Source organism: Stegostoma tigrinum, chromosome 33 (assembly GCF_030684315.1).
Source record: "Stegostoma tigrinum isolate sSteTig4 chromosome 33, sSteTig4.hap1, whole genome shotgun sequence".
Taxonomy (NCBI): Eukaryota; Metazoa; Chordata; class Chondrichthyes; order Orectolobiformes; family Stegostomatidae; genus Stegostoma; species Stegostoma tigrinum.
The window spans coordinates 17,828,235-17,850,894 of record NC_081386.1 but is presented as its reverse complement, the minus strand read 5'-3'; the positions used below and the strand labels follow the sequence as shown (position 1 = coordinate 17,850,894).

Below are 22,660 nucleotides of genomic sequence, written 5' to 3'. Positions count from 1 at the left end.
CTGTGAAATATTAATGAGTACATTAAGTCATTTTGTATTCACTAAATAAGCTGCTATTAGAATACTCAAAGCTATAAAACTGAACTTATTTGTATGTATTCAGGTACGAGCCAGCACATTGGAAAAGCAACTGGAAGCATTAAGACCCTGCTCATCCAACTCCGAAAAGGCTCTTCAAGAAGAAGTTGACAAGTTGCGATGTGAGAACCAGGCTCTACGCAAAGAAATTGAGGTGAAAACGGAATTGCAGCTCAGTACAAATTTGCAATGGATGTGCACCTAAACTATTTCATTTCTTGATTTAATCCTCCTTTTAGAGCAGAAACTACTGTTTTCTCCTGTAGGATAAACAGCAGCAGATTGAAAAATTAATTGACAGTGAGAAGCAATTTAAAGAAGCAAACCAGGAATTGTATAATGAGATGCGGCAGATGATTCAGGACTTTGACCAAGATAAGCAAGAGGCAATTGACAGGTACAATGTATAGCCATTAGTTGGAAAAAAGTAGGCAAAATTATTTGTGTATGTTGATTCAGCCTCTCGTGCTCATTTGAACTTCAGAATCAGTTACAAAAGTACATAAGATAATTTGTGCAAGAGTTAAATGCATTAAAATCTTTGTTTTGTAAGTAGGACAAAGAATTGTTTTTTAATAATGTAATGTTGTAGATGTCAGCGAATTCATCAGCAGCATCATGAGGATTCTAAATGTCGACTTCAGCAGGAGTTGCAGGAACAACATGAATTGGAGAAAACACAGCTGACTCAGTTCTATAAACAGCAGATCATGCAAGTAAAGTGAGTTTGTGGTAGTATTAACTCTAAAGTCTTTGCCCAATTTCAGTTCAGATTTGATCAAATGTCTGTTCACTTTTTTATACATTGACTAGTAGAAATTACTAATTGCTAACATAGCTACAGTAACACCTTCAGTTGTATTCATATTGAGAGTGCATATAGGGAAATGTACCTTTATAAAATGATGGATGATTTTAACCAAGAAACCGAAGTGCTTGATCAAAAGAGACACATGATGTTCCGTAATAAAAATCAAAAGGACTGCTGATCATGTAAATCAGGAACAAAATCAAAGTTGCTGGAAAAGAGAAAGGGTCACCGGACCCGAAACGTTAACTCTGTTTTCTTCCCCACAGATGCTGCCAGACCTACTGAGCTTTTCCAGCAACTTTTACATGTTGTTCCCTGATTTTTTTTTAAAAGTGTGCATTCAAGTGCCATCCAGTTTGGAGTATTGAGATCACTGTTGGTTTTGGTTTTTTTTTTATTTGCTGCTCGAAGCAATTTATCAAGCATACAAAAAAGCCAAGAAACGGATAAATAACATGTTCTCATGAGCAAATATGAATGTCCCTGTGTGATATAATAAACACTGAAACTTATATAGCTGGTTTGGTTACTGATGAAATGATGCCTTGTTTATCCACCAGTTGAATATGATGAAATTTTGTAATACTTCGGATACATTTTTTTTCTATCCTATATTTCTTTTATGCACCAGTAATCACTTGGAGCAATTGAACCATGAGATGTCTGGCGTGCAGGAATGCTACATTACCATCTGTAAAGAGAAGGATTCATTGGAAAGCAAGTTGAGGGAAGAAATGTCGCTCAAGCTGATAACAACTGAACAGGAAGTTAGTACTTAATATGGAAAACATCACGTTGAATGAATTTTTTTGCCTATCTTAATTTGGGATGGAAAATTATAAATAGACTACCCATTTTGAAACATGAGATGATGTTACATAATGTTCTTAATTCTGCAATTTCTACATTATAGCTACTTTTGTAGTTTACATATGTATAGTCAGAGTGAAGGAGACTTCACCAGAGTGAGTAACTGGAAATTTGGGACAAAAGTGGGAATTCAACTGGTAAATCCTTTACAAGTTTAATTCTAGAGTAAATGTTAGAATCCAACCTAGAAACGGTAGTCTTTAAGGAAGTTGAAGTTGCCTAGTTTAACAGGCAGCTGCCTGATAGCTATCTATCAAATACCTGTGGTAGGTCATTAGGGCAAAAACAAGTGACTCATTAGAATTACCTATATAACAAGGGCTTGTTCAAAGTTCTCAGTCAGTGAGGGAGACTATTAGTGAGACTGAGACAGCAAGTAACAGAAGTGAGCAGCAAAGTGAGAATTTGGGATTGAGTGGGAACAAAGCTGCTTTTAATTAAGGTCTGAGTATAGTCTCCAAAATGCAAAGTGAACAGGAGAAGAAATAAGGTGCAGATTGGGATGGCTGCCTACACTAAGACTATTGGTGGTATAACATCACAGATAGAGAAAGTAGCTAATTTGTTTGTGCTTGAGCTTCTAGATTTACTTTTTCTTTTTCTGACTGAGAAATAACTTAAGCTTTAATAATAGGTCTGTATTTATTCTAAAGGAAACAAATAGTTTTTAGAGTTATGAAAAGGCAGTTCAGAAGGGCCAGGTAAAATATACATCCTGTGGCATGTGTTATGTCATGGACAAACCATGTGTCCCAGACCAACATATCTATAGGTTTTATTATCAGTTGCACAAGTTTGAGGTCTGGGTTCAGAGCTTGAACATCAATTGGAGTCACTGTTGTGCTCCACAAGGCAGAGGGCTGTGTGGATAGTATGTACAGGGAGTTGGCCACACTGCAGATTTAAGAGTCACAGGCAGAGAAGGAATGGGTGACTACCAGACAGTTGAAGAAAATAAGGTAGGTAATGCAGGAGTTCCCTGAGTTTATCATGCTTGCTAAACAGGTGATGCTCCCTCAGGGGAGTGCAGCTCGAGTCAAGTCCATGACACAATGGGCAACTCCTATGTATAGGGGAAGAGGAAAATGGAAGAGCGATAGTCATTGGAAATTCATAGTTAAAGGAGCAGACAAATGTTTGTGACAATCAACATGACTCCTGGATGGTGTGTTGTCTCCCTGGTGCCAGGGTTGAGGATGTCATGGAGCAGCTGCAGGGCAGCCTTCTGTGAGATCAGCCAGAAGTCATGGTCTACGTTACCTACCTATGCCTATGGTACCACACAGATAAATTCCTAAAGGCAGATTTTGAGATTAGGAAGGAAATTAGAAAGTAGGATCTCAAAAGTGATGCTCTCAGGATTACTCCAAGTGAGCAAACGAATGGGAGGATTGTTTGATTTTTTAAGTGGCTGGAGAGCTAGTTAAGAGGGAGGGTATCAGATTTCTGAGGAATTGACTAGTTCTGGGGCAGGAGAGACCTTGACAAACTGGACAGATTGTACCTTAGTAGAACTGGGACTGCTATCTTTGCTAGTGCTGTCAGGATGAAATTAAGCAAGTTTGTCAGGGGAATAGGAGCCCGAGTGGCAACCCAACTTGGAAGAAAGTAAAGTTTATAACAAGAAGTCCAAAAGATGCTGTGGAGACTAAAGGGCTGGAGAAACAAAGCCGAGTATGTTTCAAAAGTAGACTGATGTCAAAGTGATAAAGTTAAGCACATTCAAGCTGAATGCATGCAACATTCACAACAAAATAGATGATGTAAAAGTATAGATAAAGGTAAAATGATATGATCTAACTGCCATTACAAAAACCTGGCTACTTAGTTGGCTAGCACCTGGAGTACCATGTGCAGTTTTGTTCCCCTTATCTCAGGAAATATATCATTCCCGGAGAAGGAGAATGATGAAAGTTCACCAGATTTGCTCCCGAAAAGGTGGACTGACCTGTGGAGAGAGATTGGGCAAACTATGCCTTTAATCTCTAGAGTCTAAAAGAATGAGAGGTGAACTCACTGAAACTTACAAATATTTAAAGTGATAGACACTTTAATGGGTAGATGCAGGCAAGATGTTTCCCCTGTTTTGGTAAGCCTAAAACCAGGGGTCAGAGCTTAAAAATAAGAGGGACTTAATTTGGTTGAGATGAGGAGAAATTATTTTACTTGGAGGGTTGTGTGCCTTGGGATTCTGAACCACAGAGGACAGTGAAGGCTCAGTCTGAGTATATTTTAGGTAGCAATTGATAGATTTCCTGAGGTAAGGGGACCAAAACTACACACAGTACTCCAGGTGCTAGCCAGCCAAGTAGCCATGTTTTGTAATATCAGTTGACATATCTATTTCCCTTTTTATTTATGCCTTTACATCATCTATTTTGTTGTGAATGTTGCATGCATTCAGTTACCAGTGGCATTCAGGGTTATGAGGATTGGGTGAGCAAAAAATATTGAAGAATTCAATCATTCTCTTATTGAATGGCAGGACCAGTTCTACAGTTTGAATGGCCTACTCCTGTTTGTACTGTACAAACCTTGCAATAGTGTTACTAAGTGTTAAGTTCATACCTTCTAACACTGGAAGAATTTTGAATGTAAAATCAAATATGAGGGATATACTTCATAAAATCTTATGACTGACTGTTCTCATGAGTCCATATCTTTATATTTCAAAGGTGTATACTGTACAAGGCCTTGTTTTGTTTTGTGATTTGTGAAGTGCTGATGGGGTCTTTTGCAGTGTTTGTTCAGGTGACTATTTTCAATTTTTTTTTTCCTCCTACATCAACACTAATTGGAAAGTGGCTGGCTCATCACGAAAGAGGTCTTAAGTTTCTAGCATGTTCTCCAAACCCTGTTCCTGTTTCATAGATGGATTTACAGTCTAACAATGACCATAAACCAAAAAAAGTAGATTAAATAGCTGCATTATTAGTTACAGTACTGTCCTTTTGATCATTTTAATATGAATTCAAATTCAGCCTAGTTTGATGGGTTATAAATCATTTGTGTTAGGATCCCAGATGAAATCAATTTAGAGAGGTATGACAAAAGCAGCATACTGAGCATGTTGAAAATCCTGAAATAAACACAAAATGTTGGAGTCAACAGAGCGGGGAGCTGGAGAAACACTGGTTAGGCAGCATCAGAGGAACAAGAACGTCGATGTTTTGGGTTGGGACCCTTCAGAATTGTTGGAAATGCTCAATGGTCTGGCAGCATTTGTGGAGAGAAAATCATTAACATTTCAAGTCCTGTGATCCTTCTTCAGAACTTGAAGCTGCTAGGAAAAGTAATATTTAAGCTGATGGTGGGGGAAAGGAGTACGCAGATAGATGGAGAGAGTCCCCAGAGACAAAAATGGATAGGCAGATAAAAGGATTGTTGATAGTACGCCAGGGCAGAAAAGAAGCTAGATGGGAAGATAATGATGGCAACAATGAGTAGCTGTAAATAGATTGACTGTACATTTCATGACAGGACATGGGGTAGGTAATAGACAAGGAAGGGGGTCAGCAAGCTGTAAGATTGTTAAACTCCATTTTTAACATCCTGACGTTTTCAAGGTCCCAAGTGGAAGATGAGTGTTGTTCCTCCAGGTTGCATTAGATTTGCTGGAACATTATGCCATGCCTGAAACAGAAATTTCAGCATGGGGACACAGTGGTTATTGAAGTGGCAAGCAACTGGAAGCTTGGGGTCATTTTTGCAGACAGATGTAGATGTTCCGGAAAGCGATCACCCATTCAACATTTAGTCTCCCCTGTGTAAAGCAGACCTAACCCAAACCCTATCGCAGTGAATGCAGTAGACTGAATTGAATGAAGTGTGGATAAATTGCTGCTTTGCCTGGAAGTTGTATCTGAGGCCTTTGAGAAAGGAGGAAGTAAACTGGCAAGTATTGCACCTTCTCTGATTGCATGGGAACATAGTGGTGAGGAGCTGTTGGGAATGTATGAGAAAGTATTGAGAGTGCTTGAGGAGTGGACCAGCGTTTCCCAGTGGGAACAGTCTCTGCAGAATGCTGACTAGATAAGAGAGGAAAATATGTCTAGCAGAGTCATCCTGCTGGAAACCTATTGTTCTGGGAGAGAAAGGAAGGAGTGACGGTACAAGTGCAGGTAATAGGTTGGACATGGCTAAGGGCCCTGTTAGTCATGGTAGCATGGAATTTAGGTTGAGGAATAAAGTGAACATGTCTTGGGCCTTCTGCAGAAAATGCAAGGAATTAAAGGAGATATTGTTCAAAGTGAAGACCAGCTCAACAAGCCAAAGGTGTGTTGTGGTGGATGAGGACAGTACAGGCCACCTTTTTTCAGAAGGAAATGGAGAGCCCCAAGTCTATCCTGATGGGGAACAGACATGTAGAAGGGTGAAGAAGAGTTGGCTGGAGTCTGTAAACTGGAAATTTTAAAATCGATATGATGAATCCGAAAAATTGCAGGTGTAAGCATGAAGGGACTAGACGTGGAAAGAAAAAAATTCAAAACCAGATAGGAAAAAACAAGTTATGAGGCAGGACAAGCAGAAACAGTGGGTCTGTCCTGCAGTAGTCCTGTTTGTGGATTTTGGCAAGAAGAAAGAGGTCCAGTGGGGGGAGAGTGTTGGAGGTGAGTGAAAAGGTCTCTGGGACAGGGAGAGGGCTCTTGTCAAGAGTTTGATGTCATGTCCAAAATTCACTGCAGTTGATGAATAAAACTGTGCCCTTTTGCTGAGTAAAGAACATTTCAGAGAACAAATAGGAGGTATAGTAAATAACTGGCAGGGTGGTGTTAGGAGAAGGAATGGAGCCAGAGGGAAGGGAAGGAAAATTCCAAAGGGGCATGGATATCTTGGAGTTGTTGCAGCTTGTATTCCTTAATATCTGAAAGGAAGGGAAAAGGTTTTTGTTTTTGTTAAAATGTTGAACAAATCCAAAGAATGAAATAGAACTGGATGGCAGGACACCTCTGGGATAGCATACAGTGATGCTGATGAGAGAGGTTGAGAATGTGCATATGGCAGTGCATGGCATTGAGTGTGGAACTTAAAATCCAACCACTGCTACATCTCCTCCTGATTCCTTTTCTACAATATCAGTTGTCAATCCTCAAATGGATTATGTCTGCCGTAAAAAATAGATGTGGAGGTGCACTGTTGGACTGGGTTAGACAAGGAAAACAATCACACAACACCAGGTTATAGCCCAAAAGATTTATTTGAAGAGACAGCTTTCAGAGTTTTGCTCCTCCTTCATATGTCCGTGAGAAAGGTGGCATCAGACACTGAATTTTTAAGCAAAAGTTCAAAGGGTCATAGGTTTGTTCAACACAATCACATCAATTCTAAGATGGCTGTTGATGACAGACACGGGATACAATCGATACATCAGTGCTTCTTGGGAGTGGAGGAATTACGCCACTTTTTCTTCTCAGCCACCCACCCACCAATGACAATGAGCAGTTTGTCAAAATCTAACCTACACCTCTACTTCTCACCTTCAAACTACTGCCAAACCTTAAACAGACCATTGTTTTGTGGCAAACTACCTAGCTTTCAGCACAGCATTGGCCAGAATATCATACAACCCTGTCATGGCAATATCTGCAAGACATGAATACTACCATCACACGTGGGGACACCAGGCACCATCTGCGTGTAAATATCATGTCTCGGCCAATGTTGTCTGTCTCATACGCTGCAGCCAAGGATGCCCCAAGTCACAGTATATGGCGAAACCATGCAGATGCTATGATAATGGATGAATGGATACTGCACCACAATTGCCAGACAGAGATGTTCTTTCCTAGCAGGGACCCCCTCAGCAGTCAAAGACATTTGGCCTTGGACCTTTGGGTAAACATCCTCAAAGGTGGATTCGGGGTATACAGCAACACAGAATTGCGAGAAGAGACTGATAGTCAAGTTTGGTACCCACGAGGATGGCCTTAACCAGGATCTTGCGTTCATGTTGCACTACAGGCGACCCCACCACACTATATACTGTCACTCTTGTTTGCTGGCTCTCTCTCTCTCTCTCTCTCTCTCTCTGTCTCCCCCACACACAAATCTATGGGGTGAATTTACATTTGCAGATGCATTCTATTTTGCTTAAAAAGCACACAATTTGTAGACAATGTGGCATTTTATAAGTTCCTACTTTGGAAATAAAACCAGTCTGACTCCAAGTTGACACACAGCCAGAATCTAAACAAGGCCTCACACCTAAAGTAGATTGTCTGACCTGGAATGTTACCTCTGATATACTGAAGGAACTCAAGCCTTTAGTTTTGGACCATGACTTGAAAGAAATTCTGGAATTTTCATATTAATTCTTTCTAACTGACTAAAGATTTAACAGCCATCTAAAGGTTTGTTCAACACGTTTGCATCTGTTCTATGACCCTGTGTCATCTTTTGCTTTGAAATTCTGTGTATGATGCCACCTCTCTCATTAACACCTGAAGAAGGAGCAAGACTTCAAGAGCTTGTATCTTCAAATATAACCTAGACTTTAACCTGGTGTCATGTGATTTTTGACCGTGACATAAAGAAATAGCCCATTTGAGCATTATGGCAGTATGTTGTTTTTTTTTTAATTAACTTAATGAATTTAAATTTACAGGGATCCCAAGGAAATATTAGCAGATTCATCTCAACTTCTAAAATGCAGTGTCCATTATTCAAAGCCAACTCTCATTCCACATACCTCCAGTATTTTGGATGCTAGTGTTGCAAAACAGTTTAGAATTCATGAGGCACAGCAGTCACATCATACAGTTAGCCCTTCAAGCAGCCAAAAGCAGAGCTTTTAGACATGTTTTAAGGGCTTTTTCTATTTTCAATTAAACAAATGCTTGTAGGAAAACACATTTACGCTTCACTACAAATATAATGGCATTCTGAATATAGTACTTAAAGTGTAAATTTTGACTTTTCAGATGAAAAAGGCATTTTCTGAAGAAATGAGGAAACATTTGAGTGAGCTTCAGGCTGAGCTGGAAGAAAAGCACAAAACTCTAATGGTGGCTGCAAAAAACAAATGGATGTTGGAAAAAGAAACTGATATTGGGCAACAAGTTGAGAAGCATGTTGCATTGGCCAAAATACAGTGGCAGGAGGAACAACAAAAAGTGATCATTTTATCTTGCTAACAATAAAAGTTTAAAATAGTGTTGTGTGGATCCTTTGCTGTAGTCAACAACATATTGAAGAACTTGTGGATTTATTCTCAGCTTCATAAACATAAGGAAATAGAAAGTGTTTCTACGTGCTGATTATTGCATTAGTGGTATTATGTTGATTTTTAAATTCTGATTGATTGTCATATTGCTGTGTTTGCAGTTTTGTTTATTGTAAAGTAATTATTCTATCTTTTCGCTTCCGGAAGTTATTTCCAAGTATTGTAGATTTTACTTCTGTGACTTAGCCAGTGTTGGTTTTACTAATGATTAGAGGTTCACTAGTGTGCTTCTTAATTACCATTCTGTGTTTGTTCTGAATCACAAGAAGTATGCAAGTTATCCATTAAATGTGAGATTGGGAATGCTTAGGCCCTAAAGTGAGAAGAAAAGAGCTTGGCTTTATGTAAAGTCATTCATGCTCCAGAGATGTCCCAAAGTATTTGTGGTCAATTAAGAAATATGACGTATAGCCATCATATCGTAGGAAAATGTAGAAGCCGTTTGTGCACAGCAGGATTACACAAACAATGTTACAGTAATGATTAGCTTCTATTTTTGGGATATAAATTGAGTGAAACGTTTTGGGTGAAAAATAAGAGCACCATTCTGCTCCTGTTTCAGCTTTCAAATTGTGATCTTTCCCTCTGGAGAGGGAAGACAGTGCTTCTCAGAATTGATTTTGATTTCAAAATTCAGTGACTAATAGGCACTGCTTACTTATCCATTACAGGATATCTGACTGAAGATGTTTTAATTTCAACTTTTTGTTAGGTCAAAGACCAAGAAATGCATGACGTTGAAACAGAATGGCAGCTTCGTCTCCGTGAGACTGCGGAAGCAACCAAACAAAAAACTTCACCTCCGGTGGATGAAATTTGTCAAACTGAAGAGTCCACTGGTACCAGAGTTTATACTTGCCAAGAATTAGAATCGCAGCTCGCAGATTTAAAAATAACGTTGGAGTGTCAAGCTAAGGAGGAAAAAGTAATGGCAGTTGGGGAGGCTTTAAAACAACTTGAACTGGAACTGCAGAAGAAGCATGAAGATAATGTGGTTGAACTGGTAAGATAATGAACAATTATGTCATGACAGAATGTTAAGAACAATGACTGGCTTCCCAAAGCACTACAGGTTGAAGGATAATACCTCATAATTTGAGACATTCTGAAGTGTTTAATAAAATTAATTATTTTTGAAGTAACCTCATGTCCTTTTGGGCTTTCAACCTCAATTTCTGGTCCTAATCTGCTGAGCTCCCATTTACATTTTCATGCCATTCTTTTGTCTCTAAAGAATTCCCTCCATTTGAAATCCTTCAATCTTGCAATGTCTATTTTGCATATTTGGCATTTACTTCCCCAGGAGGCTAAGGAAATGTGGCATGTCCACAATGACTCTTACCAATTTTTATAGATGCACCAAAGAAAGCATCCTGTCTGGGTGCATCACAGTTTGATATGGCAACTGCCCTGTCCAAAACCGCAAGAACTTTAGACTTGTGAATGCAGCCCAGTTCATTACGAAAACTGATTCTATCTACACATCCCGCTGCCTCGGGAAAGCAGTCAACATAATCAAGGACCCTTCTCACCTTGTTAATTCTCTCCCTCTCCCTCTCCTTCCTCCTCCCCCCCCCCCCCCCCTCCTCCTCCTCCCCCCCCCCTCCTCCTCCCCCCCCCCTCCTCCTCCCCCCCCCCCCTCCTCCTCCCCCCCCCCCTCCTCCTCCCCCCCCCCCTCCTCCTCCCCCCCCCCCCTCCTCCTCCCCCCCCCCCCTCCTCCTCCCTCTCTCCTCCCTCCTCCCTCTCCCATTGGGCAAAAGATAAAAAAAGTTTGAAAACACACACCAACAGATTTAAAAGCAGCCCCTTCCCTGCTATCAGACTTATGAATGGAGCTCTCATATTAGAGTGATCATTCCTTGTACCTTCTCTGTAGCTGTAACGCTATATTCTGCATTCTATTCTGACTGTGAAGTACTTACGTAAAGTATGATTTGTCTGGTTAGCACAGAATGCAATATTTTTCACTGTATCTCAGAATATGTGGCAATAACAAATCAAACCAAAGCTGTGAATTCCCTCCTCATATCCGTTGCCACCCATATCCTGCAGCCCTTCCAAATTTTATTTTGCATCTACATTTAGAAAATCCTCTCCCCTTGAAGCTCTTTCAATATTCCCCACTGCCTAATTTTGGCCTTGCATTTAATTACAATACTATTGCAGCTGTCAATTTTCTCAACCACTCCACGTGCGCCAATTTTTGATGTTCTTGTCCAAAGAAATATTTCTGTCTACATTTCTTTTTTGCACTCTATCTCTCGTTTTTGCTCTCTCTTGCCCTCCGAACAGTTCCAGTTTTCTGAAGAGTTGGTGTGAGACTGTGTGTTTGTTTGTTTGTTTGTTTGTTTGGCATACAGCATCACCGTGCATCATTGGCTCCAACTGGATCATTCCAAGCCATTTTAGACTATGCACTCTGCTCTGTCAAAACCGCCCAGTATTCTAGGATCATTGTGCAGATCAAATATTACCCCCAGCTTAACTTTCAAAAAATGCCTATGTCCTTGCTTTCTTTCGAGTTTTCAACTGCTTTTGACCCCTTGAAATGCATGTCATTCACAAGTCCTATCTACTGTTAAAAAGAAAAAATCACCACAGTTCTGTCAGACTATAAAGGTGCTCTTTTAGTGAGTGAGTGTTGCCTGGTAGTAGTTTAACCTGAGGGTCGTGAGGGGAGAGGTTGAGGTTGGTATCCTCTGCTGGCGCAAGAAATGAACCCGCGCTGTTTGTATTACTCTGCATTGCAAACCTGCAGCCCTGCCAACTGAACTAACCAGCCTCCATATTGTTAAAGATGCAAGTGAATTAATTATAACTTCACATTCATTACTGTGCCACACAAGCTCTGATTAATATATCACCAAAAATCAGCTAGTGGATATAAAAAGGTGATTTCCATTAGGATATAATTTGATCTTGCTCTTTCGCTTACAACTTGCATTCTTCTTCCACTGGAAAAACGTCACCACAAAGGTTAAGTCCTTAAAGGAAGCAAGAGTAATTGTGCTACGAAGAACAGTAATTAGTATCTTTATTTAAGATATGCATCCACTTTATGCATGCTTTAATTTTGGTTTTTTTGGTTAATTCTGACAGTAATTTGTTGTGAAGTATCATCTCCTCGTCTTTTAGGTTGAAACAGCATTAGCAAATGCACGTTGTCGTTGGCTAGAAGAATTGACTAACCTGCCTGAATACAGAGCCAATTTACAAATTGAAGAGAAGAAATGGGAGGCAAAATATGAACAATATGTGGCAGAACAGGTAAATGTTGTAGCGTTAGCCATTTTGTATAAAATATGACTCTTAGTAACTAGTTATTATCTGTAATAAAGCCACTATTCTAAAGCTGATTCACGGAAAATTAAGCAACCACTAATGGTACTTCATGATTGACTGATATAACTAGCAATAGTTCCTTGACTGTTAGGTTGGCATAATTGGTGCACACTGCTCTGCCAAATCTACAATGAAACATTCATTCTTTTATGTGTTTTTGCATTGTACTGTAGAGTTCATAGCATGCCAGCATTTGTACTCCTGACATGAGTTAACTTTAATTAGTACACTAATTTGACTATGAAAGAACACCTTGCAACTTCTCAGTAGAAAATGTGTTTTACAAAGTGTGCTTGATCTTGGGGATATATTTTTAAATGTGAAGACAGGTGATTTGGATGAGGGAGATAACTTTCAATTTGAAAAATGCTGTTGGTATTAATCAGATCAATTTGATCCAAGAAAATATTTATTGTATTTTAAATAGATTTAGTAAATTGATCAGTACTTTTTAAACTACAGGTAGCTACAGCAGTGAAAGCAAATGATGAAAAATGGAAGAAACATACTTTGAAGGAAATTGAGAAAATGGAGTCCAGTGTTAAAACTTCAGAGCTGCAGGAAAGGACCGTTGTTCTAGAGCGCAAATTAAAACTTGAGAAAGAAGAGGCAGCAGCAGTTGTTAAAGCTGAATTAGCAAAAGCTCGAACTCAATGGAACAAAGCAAAACAAGTAGAGATTAATAGAATTCATGAACTAAATGAACAGGATTATCAAGCCTTCCTAGCAGAGCATCGAAATAAACTCAGTAAAGTCCTTAAAGAAGCTAAAGAAGACTTTACCCGGCAGAAGAATGAATTGATTGCACAAAAGGAGGCAGAATTCAATCTGCGGCTCTCAGAAAAGCAAAAAGAATGGTCAACTCGTAGAGAGGAGCAGATCAATTTTGAAAGACAGCAATATGAAGCTGAACTTGTTGCTGAAATTGAACGTTTTTTGCGTGATATCTCAAAACACTTTGGAAAGTCTAAACCTGCATGCCTCAGAGCAGAGGAATATTCTAACACTGCCAAATCAACGCATGACCAGTTTGTTGAAGTAAAGGACCATCTCCAGAGAGTTTGCACTGAAATGGTTGAAGAGATCCTTGAAACTCAGAAAGAGGTAATGGCAGTTCACTTTTTAGGTTCTAGCTGTATTAGGATAGCCTGGTGGAATGGCTTTTTGACATAAACACATACGATGGATCTTCACTTTATACCTGAGAAAAATATATTGATGTGTCCTGTGTGGATGGCATTGTTGTGAAATGTATGTGCATATTTAGCTCAGAGTCCATTCTTAGTTTTTCAATTATATCAAATTTTCCTTTTTAGTGTATGTACTTTGTGAAAATTCCACCTTTTTTTTAAATTACTTCTTGCAAAGTCGATTGAAATGTTCAAGGAAGTGCCCCCAAAATTAACCTTTTTTTTATTCTGTTATGTACAAGATAAGTTAGAAGCTTGAGGTACAGCTCATACATGAGTCAACTCCTTCATGTTACTGTGTCCACGACTGCTAGGAAAATTTTAAAGGAGCTACAGATGTAAATGATTCGCTTGCACATTCCAAAAAAAAAATGTCGCTATACTGTTTTGTTCTCATTCAGACGCTTCATCACCATGCTAGGTGACATCAGGGGAGCCTCTGATGAAGTTATTCTCCTCTGCTTGGAATTTTTTTGTCTGGTCCATTATGGTGAGTAATGTCATTTCCGGTTTGTATATTGGGTCCAGTTCTATATGTTTGTTGATTTTATATTACAGGTGGAGAACCATGCCTCTAGGAATTCCCATGTGTGTCTATGTTTGATTTGGGCTACTTATGGTTACCCTGTCCTAGCTAAAGTGACGGCCTTCGTTGTCCAAGTGTACCGATATTAAGGAGAGTTCTTCATGCTGCTTTGCTGCTACTTTCCTTCCTGTCTGTCCGATGTAATGTTTGTTGTAATACCATGCAACGACCACCACAAACAATACATTGGACAAACGGGAAGGAAACTAGCCATCAGAAAAAATGAACATCAACTAGCAGCAAAACGGCATGACGAATTCGCCTTAATATCTGTACACTTGAACAATGAAGGCCATTGGTTTAACTGGGACACGGTAGCCATAGTAGCCCAAGTCAAACATAGATACACATGGTAATTCCTAGAGGCATGGTTCCCACTCGTGATATAGTCAAAAAACACATAGAATTGGACTCCATATACAAACCTGTACAAATCAAAACCGGAAATGACACTACTCACCATAACGGACCAGATAGTGTAAAGTCCAAGCGGAGGAGAATAACATTGCTTCATCAGAGGCTCCACTGATGTCACCTTGCATGGTGATGAAAAAGCCAGATACGCGAGCAAGTCCACAACCCAAGATACAGATCTTCGCTAAAACTTTTAATCATGGATCCTGTGTTTGCATACAAGGACAGTTTTGTACATGAGCTGGGAAATGAATTTGGGCCAAATAGCTCTTGTGATAGCTTACACGTAGCTGTGTAGCTTCACTAATGAAGGATACCCACTTTGAAAATGCAGCCCAACATAAGCTTGTGCTTCAATGAGGATTGGTTCTGGCAACAAAGTAATTTTTTTTTTCACATTTATTTTAAGATTTACCTTCCAGATTGTTGTAACCTGTATGAAGCTGACTCGGGAGCTCATTCCCACAAAGTGGCCTCTAAGCATTGCATGAACCTAACCCTGGTGTCTTCACATCAATGTAGTTGTGAAGTGTAATGGCAAACGCATCATGCTTGGGAATCAGTCATATTTGTTTAAAGTGTAACTTTTAAACAATGGGGATTTTGGATGCTTTCTTCAACATTCTGCTTGTATTCATCTACACAGCAGTTTCTGATATCGGAGAAGGAACTGTGTTGCTCATAATTATGAATTACATTTGAGATATTATTTTGAATCTCTTGATATGCTGTGTGCCTAATTTCTTTCAGGAGGACAAATTGGATTTACAGAATGCATTAAGTGAATGTGAAAGACAACATGAGGAATACAAAGCAGCAAAGGAAGCAGAGCTTAGAAAACTTGAATCATCTGAACTTCAACTTAAACAAGAATTTGAACGTTTACAGTATAAGCTGAGAAGCTTTGCACAACAAAGTGAGGCTAAATATGGTATTTGTTACTGTACAAAATAAATTAAACATGATCACTGATTTAATGCAATAGTGCACAGTTAGAAGTAAAGCCCTCAAATTTCTGATCATTCTGATGTAAATGTTAGCAGTGATGGGTTCAAATCATTAACGTTTTAAGGGAAATTTTTGTGTGGCATGTTCTCCTTTGCTTTATTAGTTCTATTCAATTCAGAAAATTATAGATGATAATGAGATTTCATTATAAGCTGGCATAAGGTTAATTCCAACTACAAATTACAGGTGAATAATCAGCAAAAGAATAGAAGTTGAGTTTTCTGTGCTTTGGCAAGAGTTAGGTAAATGAGCTGATGTTCACCAATATTTGATCTGCTCATGATTAGACCATCAAAAATTCACCTTCTAAAGGCATTTTGATTTGAATAATTTTTGAATCATTTCCAGTTAAGTTACTAATTATTGTTTTTTAATTATTTCTTGAAATAATCATTCTTAATAAATTGCTCCTTTTGATATTTTGAATTTTTTTTTTCGGAGCTACCATGCATTAAATCTACCATGTGACTGTATTAACCAAAAAGAAGAAAAACCATTAATTTTTACTGTTTCGTTTTTTAAAAAAATTACTTTTGACAGATTTTTCATCTCTACAAAATTAGAAATTACATTTAACCTACAATTTCAATAAAATATGTAATTGCTTTCCTTTAATCCATATGAGCAAAAATTGTAGAAGAAAATCATGTAAGTTGTGAAAGCCCCTATCATCATCCACACAAACTTGAAAATGGATGCTGCCTGGTTTATTTAGTGTGGAGGTTATACCATTGGTATGCACTGTCTTAAATACTTGTCCTGTCATTCCTGGCTCGATTGTTCTATATTTCTGTCTTCTTCTCTTTGATAAGACAGATGCAACAAAACAGTTCAGATTGTAGATTGAGATTTCATCAGAATCAAATTGATGTCGTGCATCTGAGTGAACCAAAATTGACTCCCCCTGCCACCCCCAATAAATATTCTTTAAATCTCCTGCAGCTAATTGGTTATGTTTGCTTTAGGGAATTGGGTTGGGCAGAGCAGAGGTACGTAAATTCAGAATGATCACTTATTTTCCTACACCATCTAAAAATTCTTCCACCAATTCAGCAACTGCAAAAATAATTACCTGTTCCGCTTCTCTCCAGGCAAGCTTGATTTTGCTTCACATGAGGGAACAATTTTTCCATGTAGCTTGCTGTAAATAGTAACTCTTACAATCCCCATAATATTGTGTCTGAAGAGAATTGGACAAATTCTACTATTTCTGGTATGGATCTGTTACTCCTTCAGCTTATTGTTTAAGGGATACTTAGAGAAGGTAAATTATAGTAACCTATCAGATTTATTGTTACCTTTTTTCTTTGTATGATTTCATATATTTCCTTTTATATAGAGGATTGGCAAGATTTTGCTGAGATAAAAGTGCTGCAAATGCTTTTCATTATATTATAGCACTGAAAGCTCTATCTAATGTAAATTTGAAAATCTGTTTACAGACCTAGTTTCTGGAAAGGAAACCTTAAGTCCTGAATACCAGCCATGTGATGAACAATGCAGACAGCAAACACAGAAATTACAACAGGAATGTCAACAGCTCAAGAAAAAGCTGGAGAAAGTATGTAGGCAGCTTCAGCAAACTGTTCATGAGCATAGTATTGAAGTCCAGCATCTCAAAGGTCAGTATTGAACAGTAATTTAAGTGAGACTAGGCCGATACTGATCGGGGGGGGGAGGTTAGGTAAATTTTTTTTAAAATTGCGATGCAGTTGTCTTTCAGCTTGTTTCCCTGTCCTTGTCGAGAACAACGTCCTTAATCTTTTTATTCAACCAGTGGACAATTGTTGATTGTCTATCAGGAGTTACTATTCCTCAATCTGTTGGTATTTTGCATTAAATTCAGTACAGTTTTGTTCTCTGCACACCAGAGATGGTCTAAGTTTTTGTTTCAATGTCAATTTTTGTATTTAACAATGCCTTTAAACGTGTACTTTTCATGTACTGCATGAAAATCTGCTTTGCTTGGCTCTGATTTTAACATTTTTTCAGCTGTCAGTGGCAATTAGTTTAAAAATAAAATCCTGAATACTTCTCATGATCAATATCCAGCACCCCTGTTTACAGACCTAAAACCAAATTTCTGTGAATGCACGACAGATCTTGCCGCATCTGTAGGGAGAGAAATGGAATCAAACTCTCAGTTGATTACCTTCCTTCAGAAGTGGTAAAAGTTAGAATGCAACAGGTGTCAAGTAAGTACGGAGGCACAAAATGGTGTGCAGGAGGCAAAACCCAATTAGAAGGTCTGAAATGGGATGGCATAAAATGTATTAGAGATGAAAAGGTTGATGCATGGCGAAAGAAATGTTGTTGAGAAAATAAGAAAAGCTAAATGTGAAAAGGAGTATCTTCACAAAGTATCCAAAAAGCAGAGATTGTGATCTGGAATTGCTGAACTGAGTCCTGAAGAGCCCTAAAGTACCAAATTGATTAGGGAAACCTTCAGGTTTGTTAGTATTTGTCTTTTAAGAAAGCAAAGGTGTGGCTGGGAACTAGCTCCCAGTGTGAAGTGAGGAAGAGGTCATCTGATTAAATTAGCTGTTTACTCGTGATGTAAGAAGTACTGATCCACATGGAAATAAGGAATCTCGTGCTTTTGTTTGGGAATCTCATTTTCGTGACTTCTGGCGTGTTTAGGAAGTTGTTTCTGATGTGTTATGAAGGTTTCATTTTTTTGATGTTAATAAATGTTCAACGTCTATTGCACTAAATTTTGGGGAATAGAATCACCTATACTTTAGAACTGAAATAAACTAAAATATTGGCTAGTCTAAAATATTTGACAATACTGTTCTATGCAAATTGAGGGGTTAACAATGGGTGTAATTTAGGATGAGCGTAATCTTGAATATTCACAATTTGATGAACTTTCATCTACCTAGGTTAAATACTGTTTTTGAGGTGTGGATGAGGGGATTCTGTTACTTAAGCAGTTGCACCCTTTGTTAGCTAAATAATGATCAAACCACTGTATTTAAGTGTCTGAAATGTGAATTCTGTTCAGCAATTTGATACACGGTTATATGCAAGCAAATGCTGAAAAATGTGATTTTTCTGAAGCAAGCCAAATTGTTTAAGCAATTGAACTATAGTGAACATTCCACTTTATTAATTTAGAGAGGCTTCAGTTCACAAAAGCAAAAAAGTCTTGATCACATTATCTAATAATAATGAATTTTCAAATATTTCTATTGTTGTTTTTCAGAGGAACATCAAAGAACCATAAATATTTTGCAAAATAAGAACGACTGTCTCGTGAGAAGACTTAAAGAAAGTGAATCAACTGACAGTAAAACAAATTCTTGGTATGTTCATACTATATAGTCCAATAATTGAGAATTTTGTAGTGCATATCCCTTTATTTTGTTTTCTTTTAGTAATTAAATGATGTTATAAGTTGACATTTTGTTGATCTTCAATGAAGTTTGACATCCTGCATATGAATTCCCAGGAGACACTTCTAATAGTTAACATCACAAGAGCCATATTGTATTTGAATCTTGCCTTGGCTCTTTTTTTCTTTCATAGATCATAGAATCCCTGTAGTGTGGAAACAGGCCTTTTGGCCCAACAAGTCCACACCTACTCTTGGAGCATCCCACCCAGACCGATCCTGCATAATCCACCTAACCTACACATCCCTGAACAGTACAGGCAATTTAGCATTGCCATCCACCAAACCCCCACATCATTGAACTGTGGGAGAAAACGGGAGCACCTGCAGGAAACCCATGCAGACATGGAGAAAATATGCAAACTCTACACAGACAGTCATCTGAAGGTGGAATCAAACCAGAGTTCATGGCTCTGTGAGGCAGCAGTGCTAACCACTAAGTCACCCTGCTGCTCCTTCGTTGCAGTTCTTGAATTCCAATTTGCTCTAGTGGATTTTGCTTTCCGGTTCTTATTATTTCTATGTGCTTTTGGCATCAATATGTTCTGGAACAGAATATTTTGGGATTTTCTTCCACAGTTGTTTGGGTTAGATCAGAACTTTCTTGTGTTGGGTCTTCCACAGTTAGACGTTTCTCTCAAAATATTGATTGGAATCAAGACCCGGTATAATTAAACAACTTCTCCAAGTATCTGAAGCACTTGAAGAAAGCCCGAGTCTGCAAGATTGTGGTCTCTAGTTTCCAAATGTACATTCCTTTAGCACAACCCCCTACTTGGGCTGTTGAACTGCAGAATTATACCTACTATTTACACCATATATTGGGAAGAAACTTTTACGTAACCTCACCTTTGATTTTATTCAGGTTGACATATTGCAGATTTGTACTCCAGTCCTGTGCTATACAGAGAGCTTGTGTTGTGGTTCTATGTTTGCACAAACCTGCCAATCTCAAATCAGCTCTAGTTCACAGGATGTAGTGTTACGACACTGGTTTGACTTGCTATCCCTATGAGCCTCATGATGACAGGAAATTAAAACATTCAGTGACCCTCTGCATTGCTCAATTGCTCTTAACCAGGCTGTACAAATAACAGATCTTGGACAGCAAGTTTATACCTCAAACAAAAATTAACAATTTATTATTCTTAATGTAACAATACTGTAACATAAACAACAATGCAATTTAATTAATATCTACAATATAAGCCCAATCACTTTTTCTGATAAACCCCCATGCTTGTACCAACAGACAGATGTACAGACACAGTTAAAGGATAAATTCTTAAAAAAAAGAAATTGTACTTTGCTTGTTTGATAACTTTCAAGAATGCTGAAGTCACCAGTCAATGCAGACAGTTTCCACAGACCTCTGGAGATTTCTACTTATTGCTGATTGGGTTTCTTTTCTCAGAACTTTCAACTAATCAGTAACTGGAGAATAACTAGAGAGAGAGAGAATGCAAAATCCAAAAACAACAACAGTCTGGAAGCTTCCAGAAGAAAACTGCCTCCTGCCCAAAACCTTATCTACTAGTTCACTCGTGGCTTTGCTTTTCTTTTTCACCATCTTCTGTGATTGGCTGGCTAGTGCCAGTTTTCAATTGATTGACCAATTTGATGTCCAACTAGCTACCAGTCCTGAGCATAGCACGTCTCTGTGCTGAATCATCTGTAGTGTTCTTAGAGTAGTAATTAATCTGCAGTATCTTTCTAGGCCACTCCCAAAACCTAACATCCTTTTTTTTTGCTGTTTTAAAAACAAACTACTGTTCAAAGTTCAATTTTCAACTTTGTTTCAAAAAAATGAGTAAGAGGATAAAAAGTGTGATGGTCTCAACATTACTTTCTGTTTATTTGAATTCTGTTGCAGGAGTGCCTTTCTAGACAGACAGATTAGTTGTATGGGTTCAGTAACACTTGTTGCAGGAGCTGCACTCTTTCTTGCTGCACACCAGAAGCTGAACTATGAAATGGTGCTGGTCACTTCTTTTATGTCCTAGTCACATGTCATTAGCATATTCCCTCTTAACGTGATATCAGCACATTGAATCTATTTTTCTTGCACTTAAATCTTTGGTGCATTGCAGAAATAAGTAGAACACCATTTTAAGTTACAGATCTCTTTCTGTTTCCAAGATGAGGATATGGTGGCTGAACTTATTCTAATGAACCAACTACTCAAGTAACAGAATGCCCGTCCACATTTCACAAATGCACACTACCTAGCCTAAATATGTAGATGAAAGTTCATGCATACAGAAACCAAATTATTAATATTAAAGTTGATGTAAGATTGTACGCATGCAAATTACACCATTGTTAACTCCTATATGCATAAAGCAGTATTGTCCAAATATATTTTATGCTAGCCAATGCTATGCTTTACTTTTGGTTCTAAAATCTGAGCGATTCTGTTCCCACAAAGTTGTGCAATAGGTGATATTGACGTAAGCAATATGTTGGGAACCCCACAGGTCATTCAGATAATGCAAAATTTCTGGACTACTCCTTTGATGGTGCTGCGACGTGCAGCCTCCATATACATCAACTGATCAGCAGGCCAAATCACAGATCTGATCATTGAACAGAATGTGAAAGATGAGGGAACAGAAAGCATCATTCATTCAGTAGTTTACCCTGGGCAAGTAAATATTGAGCATCAAAAGTAGTTAGTTTTTGTAGATTAGATAAAGACTAAAATAAATATCAACACTGGAAGCCCTCATAATTATCTGAACATGATCAATTGTTTTTAGATTTTGCTATTTCAAGTAACGTAATATGTGCTTACAGCTACCTTTCCAATATTTTTCCCCTTTTTAGTTTACAGGAAAATTGTAACCCTGAGAATTCATGCAAGTTGATCTCTGCAAAAGGATTAGAAGAAATTCGGTGTCAGTATTTGAGAGCTGTGGACAAAATCAGAGGTGATTACCATCAGTCTGTTTTTGTATATATCTTCCGTACAATGCACGAATTACAAAATACAAGAATATCAATCTATCCACTTGTCTACCAATCCTGATAGATGAATGTTACAGTAATAGAATAGTTGACTAATTGTACTTAACTGAATTGAAATTGAATTACATCTATCTTTGGTTTATAATTTTAAATAGCTGTTGTGAAATAACAAGTTTTACTGGCATTTCTTATAGCTGTTTTCAATGCAAGTATTGATCTTGATCAGTTTTTGGCACAACGAACTTCTCTTTAACTTTGAAAACTTTTATTTGGCGAATACTTACAATGTATTATGCTGGCGTAAGTGCATACCATACAACAAATTCCTCATTGTACCTTTTAAAATTAATCAGTTAATGGCTCCCTGATGTATTTTGTCGATTTTTGATTGGAATTCAGAGAAGGGTATTTTCAGATATATATTCACGCACCTGCAATGGTATAATCCTTAAATGTATAATGATTAGTCAGTAAAAATGCCAGCTTTACGTCCCAACTTTTAGATTGTGTATCATTTGTCACCAATCACTTGGGGATTGATAAGGGCTCATTAAAGTCATTATTATATGATTGAATATTACATTTTGGAGGGGGAGACCAGCGGGTTTAAGATTCATGTTTTAGGGCAGTAAGAACAAAAAGAGTTAGCTAAAGTGAACTGGAAAATTATTGAGAGAGGTCAAGAGCAATGCAGTGGCAGACATTAATGGGGATGTTTCAAATGTTTAAAAACTATGTTCATTTGAGGAAAAAAGAATTCCCAGGAAAGTATTAA

At 38.1% G+C, this 22,660-nt stretch overlaps 1 protein-coding gene across 2 annotated transcripts in view; it reads left to right on the top strand.

Annotated features, from left to right (window-relative positions):
* cep152 (centrosomal protein 152) overlaps positions 1 to 22,660 on the top strand; it is a 69,076-nt gene that overhangs the window by 38,488 nt on the left and 7,928 nt on the right. For both annotated transcript variants that reach the window (XM_048562824.2, XM_048562825.2), the window contains exons 13-24: positions 104 to 232; positions 345 to 475; positions 671 to 799; positions 1,521 to 1,656; positions 8,680 to 8,871; positions 9,694 to 9,984; positions 12,117 to 12,248; positions 12,786 to 13,427; positions 15,264 to 15,429; positions 16,964 to 17,143; positions 18,730 to 18,829; positions 21,745 to 21,848. In XM_048562824.2, the coding sequence (XP_048418781.1) occupies positions 104 to 232; positions 345 to 475; positions 671 to 799; positions 1,521 to 1,656; positions 8,680 to 8,871; positions 9,694 to 9,984; positions 12,117 to 12,248; positions 12,786 to 13,427; positions 15,264 to 15,429; positions 16,964 to 17,143; positions 18,730 to 18,829; positions 21,745 to 21,848 (2,332 nt within the window). The remainder of the gene's footprint in view (positions 1 to 103; positions 233 to 344; positions 476 to 670; positions 800 to 1,520; positions 1,657 to 8,679; positions 8,872 to 9,693; positions 9,985 to 12,116; positions 12,249 to 12,785; positions 13,428 to 15,263; positions 15,430 to 16,963; positions 17,144 to 18,729; positions 18,830 to 21,744; positions 21,849 to 22,660) is intronic.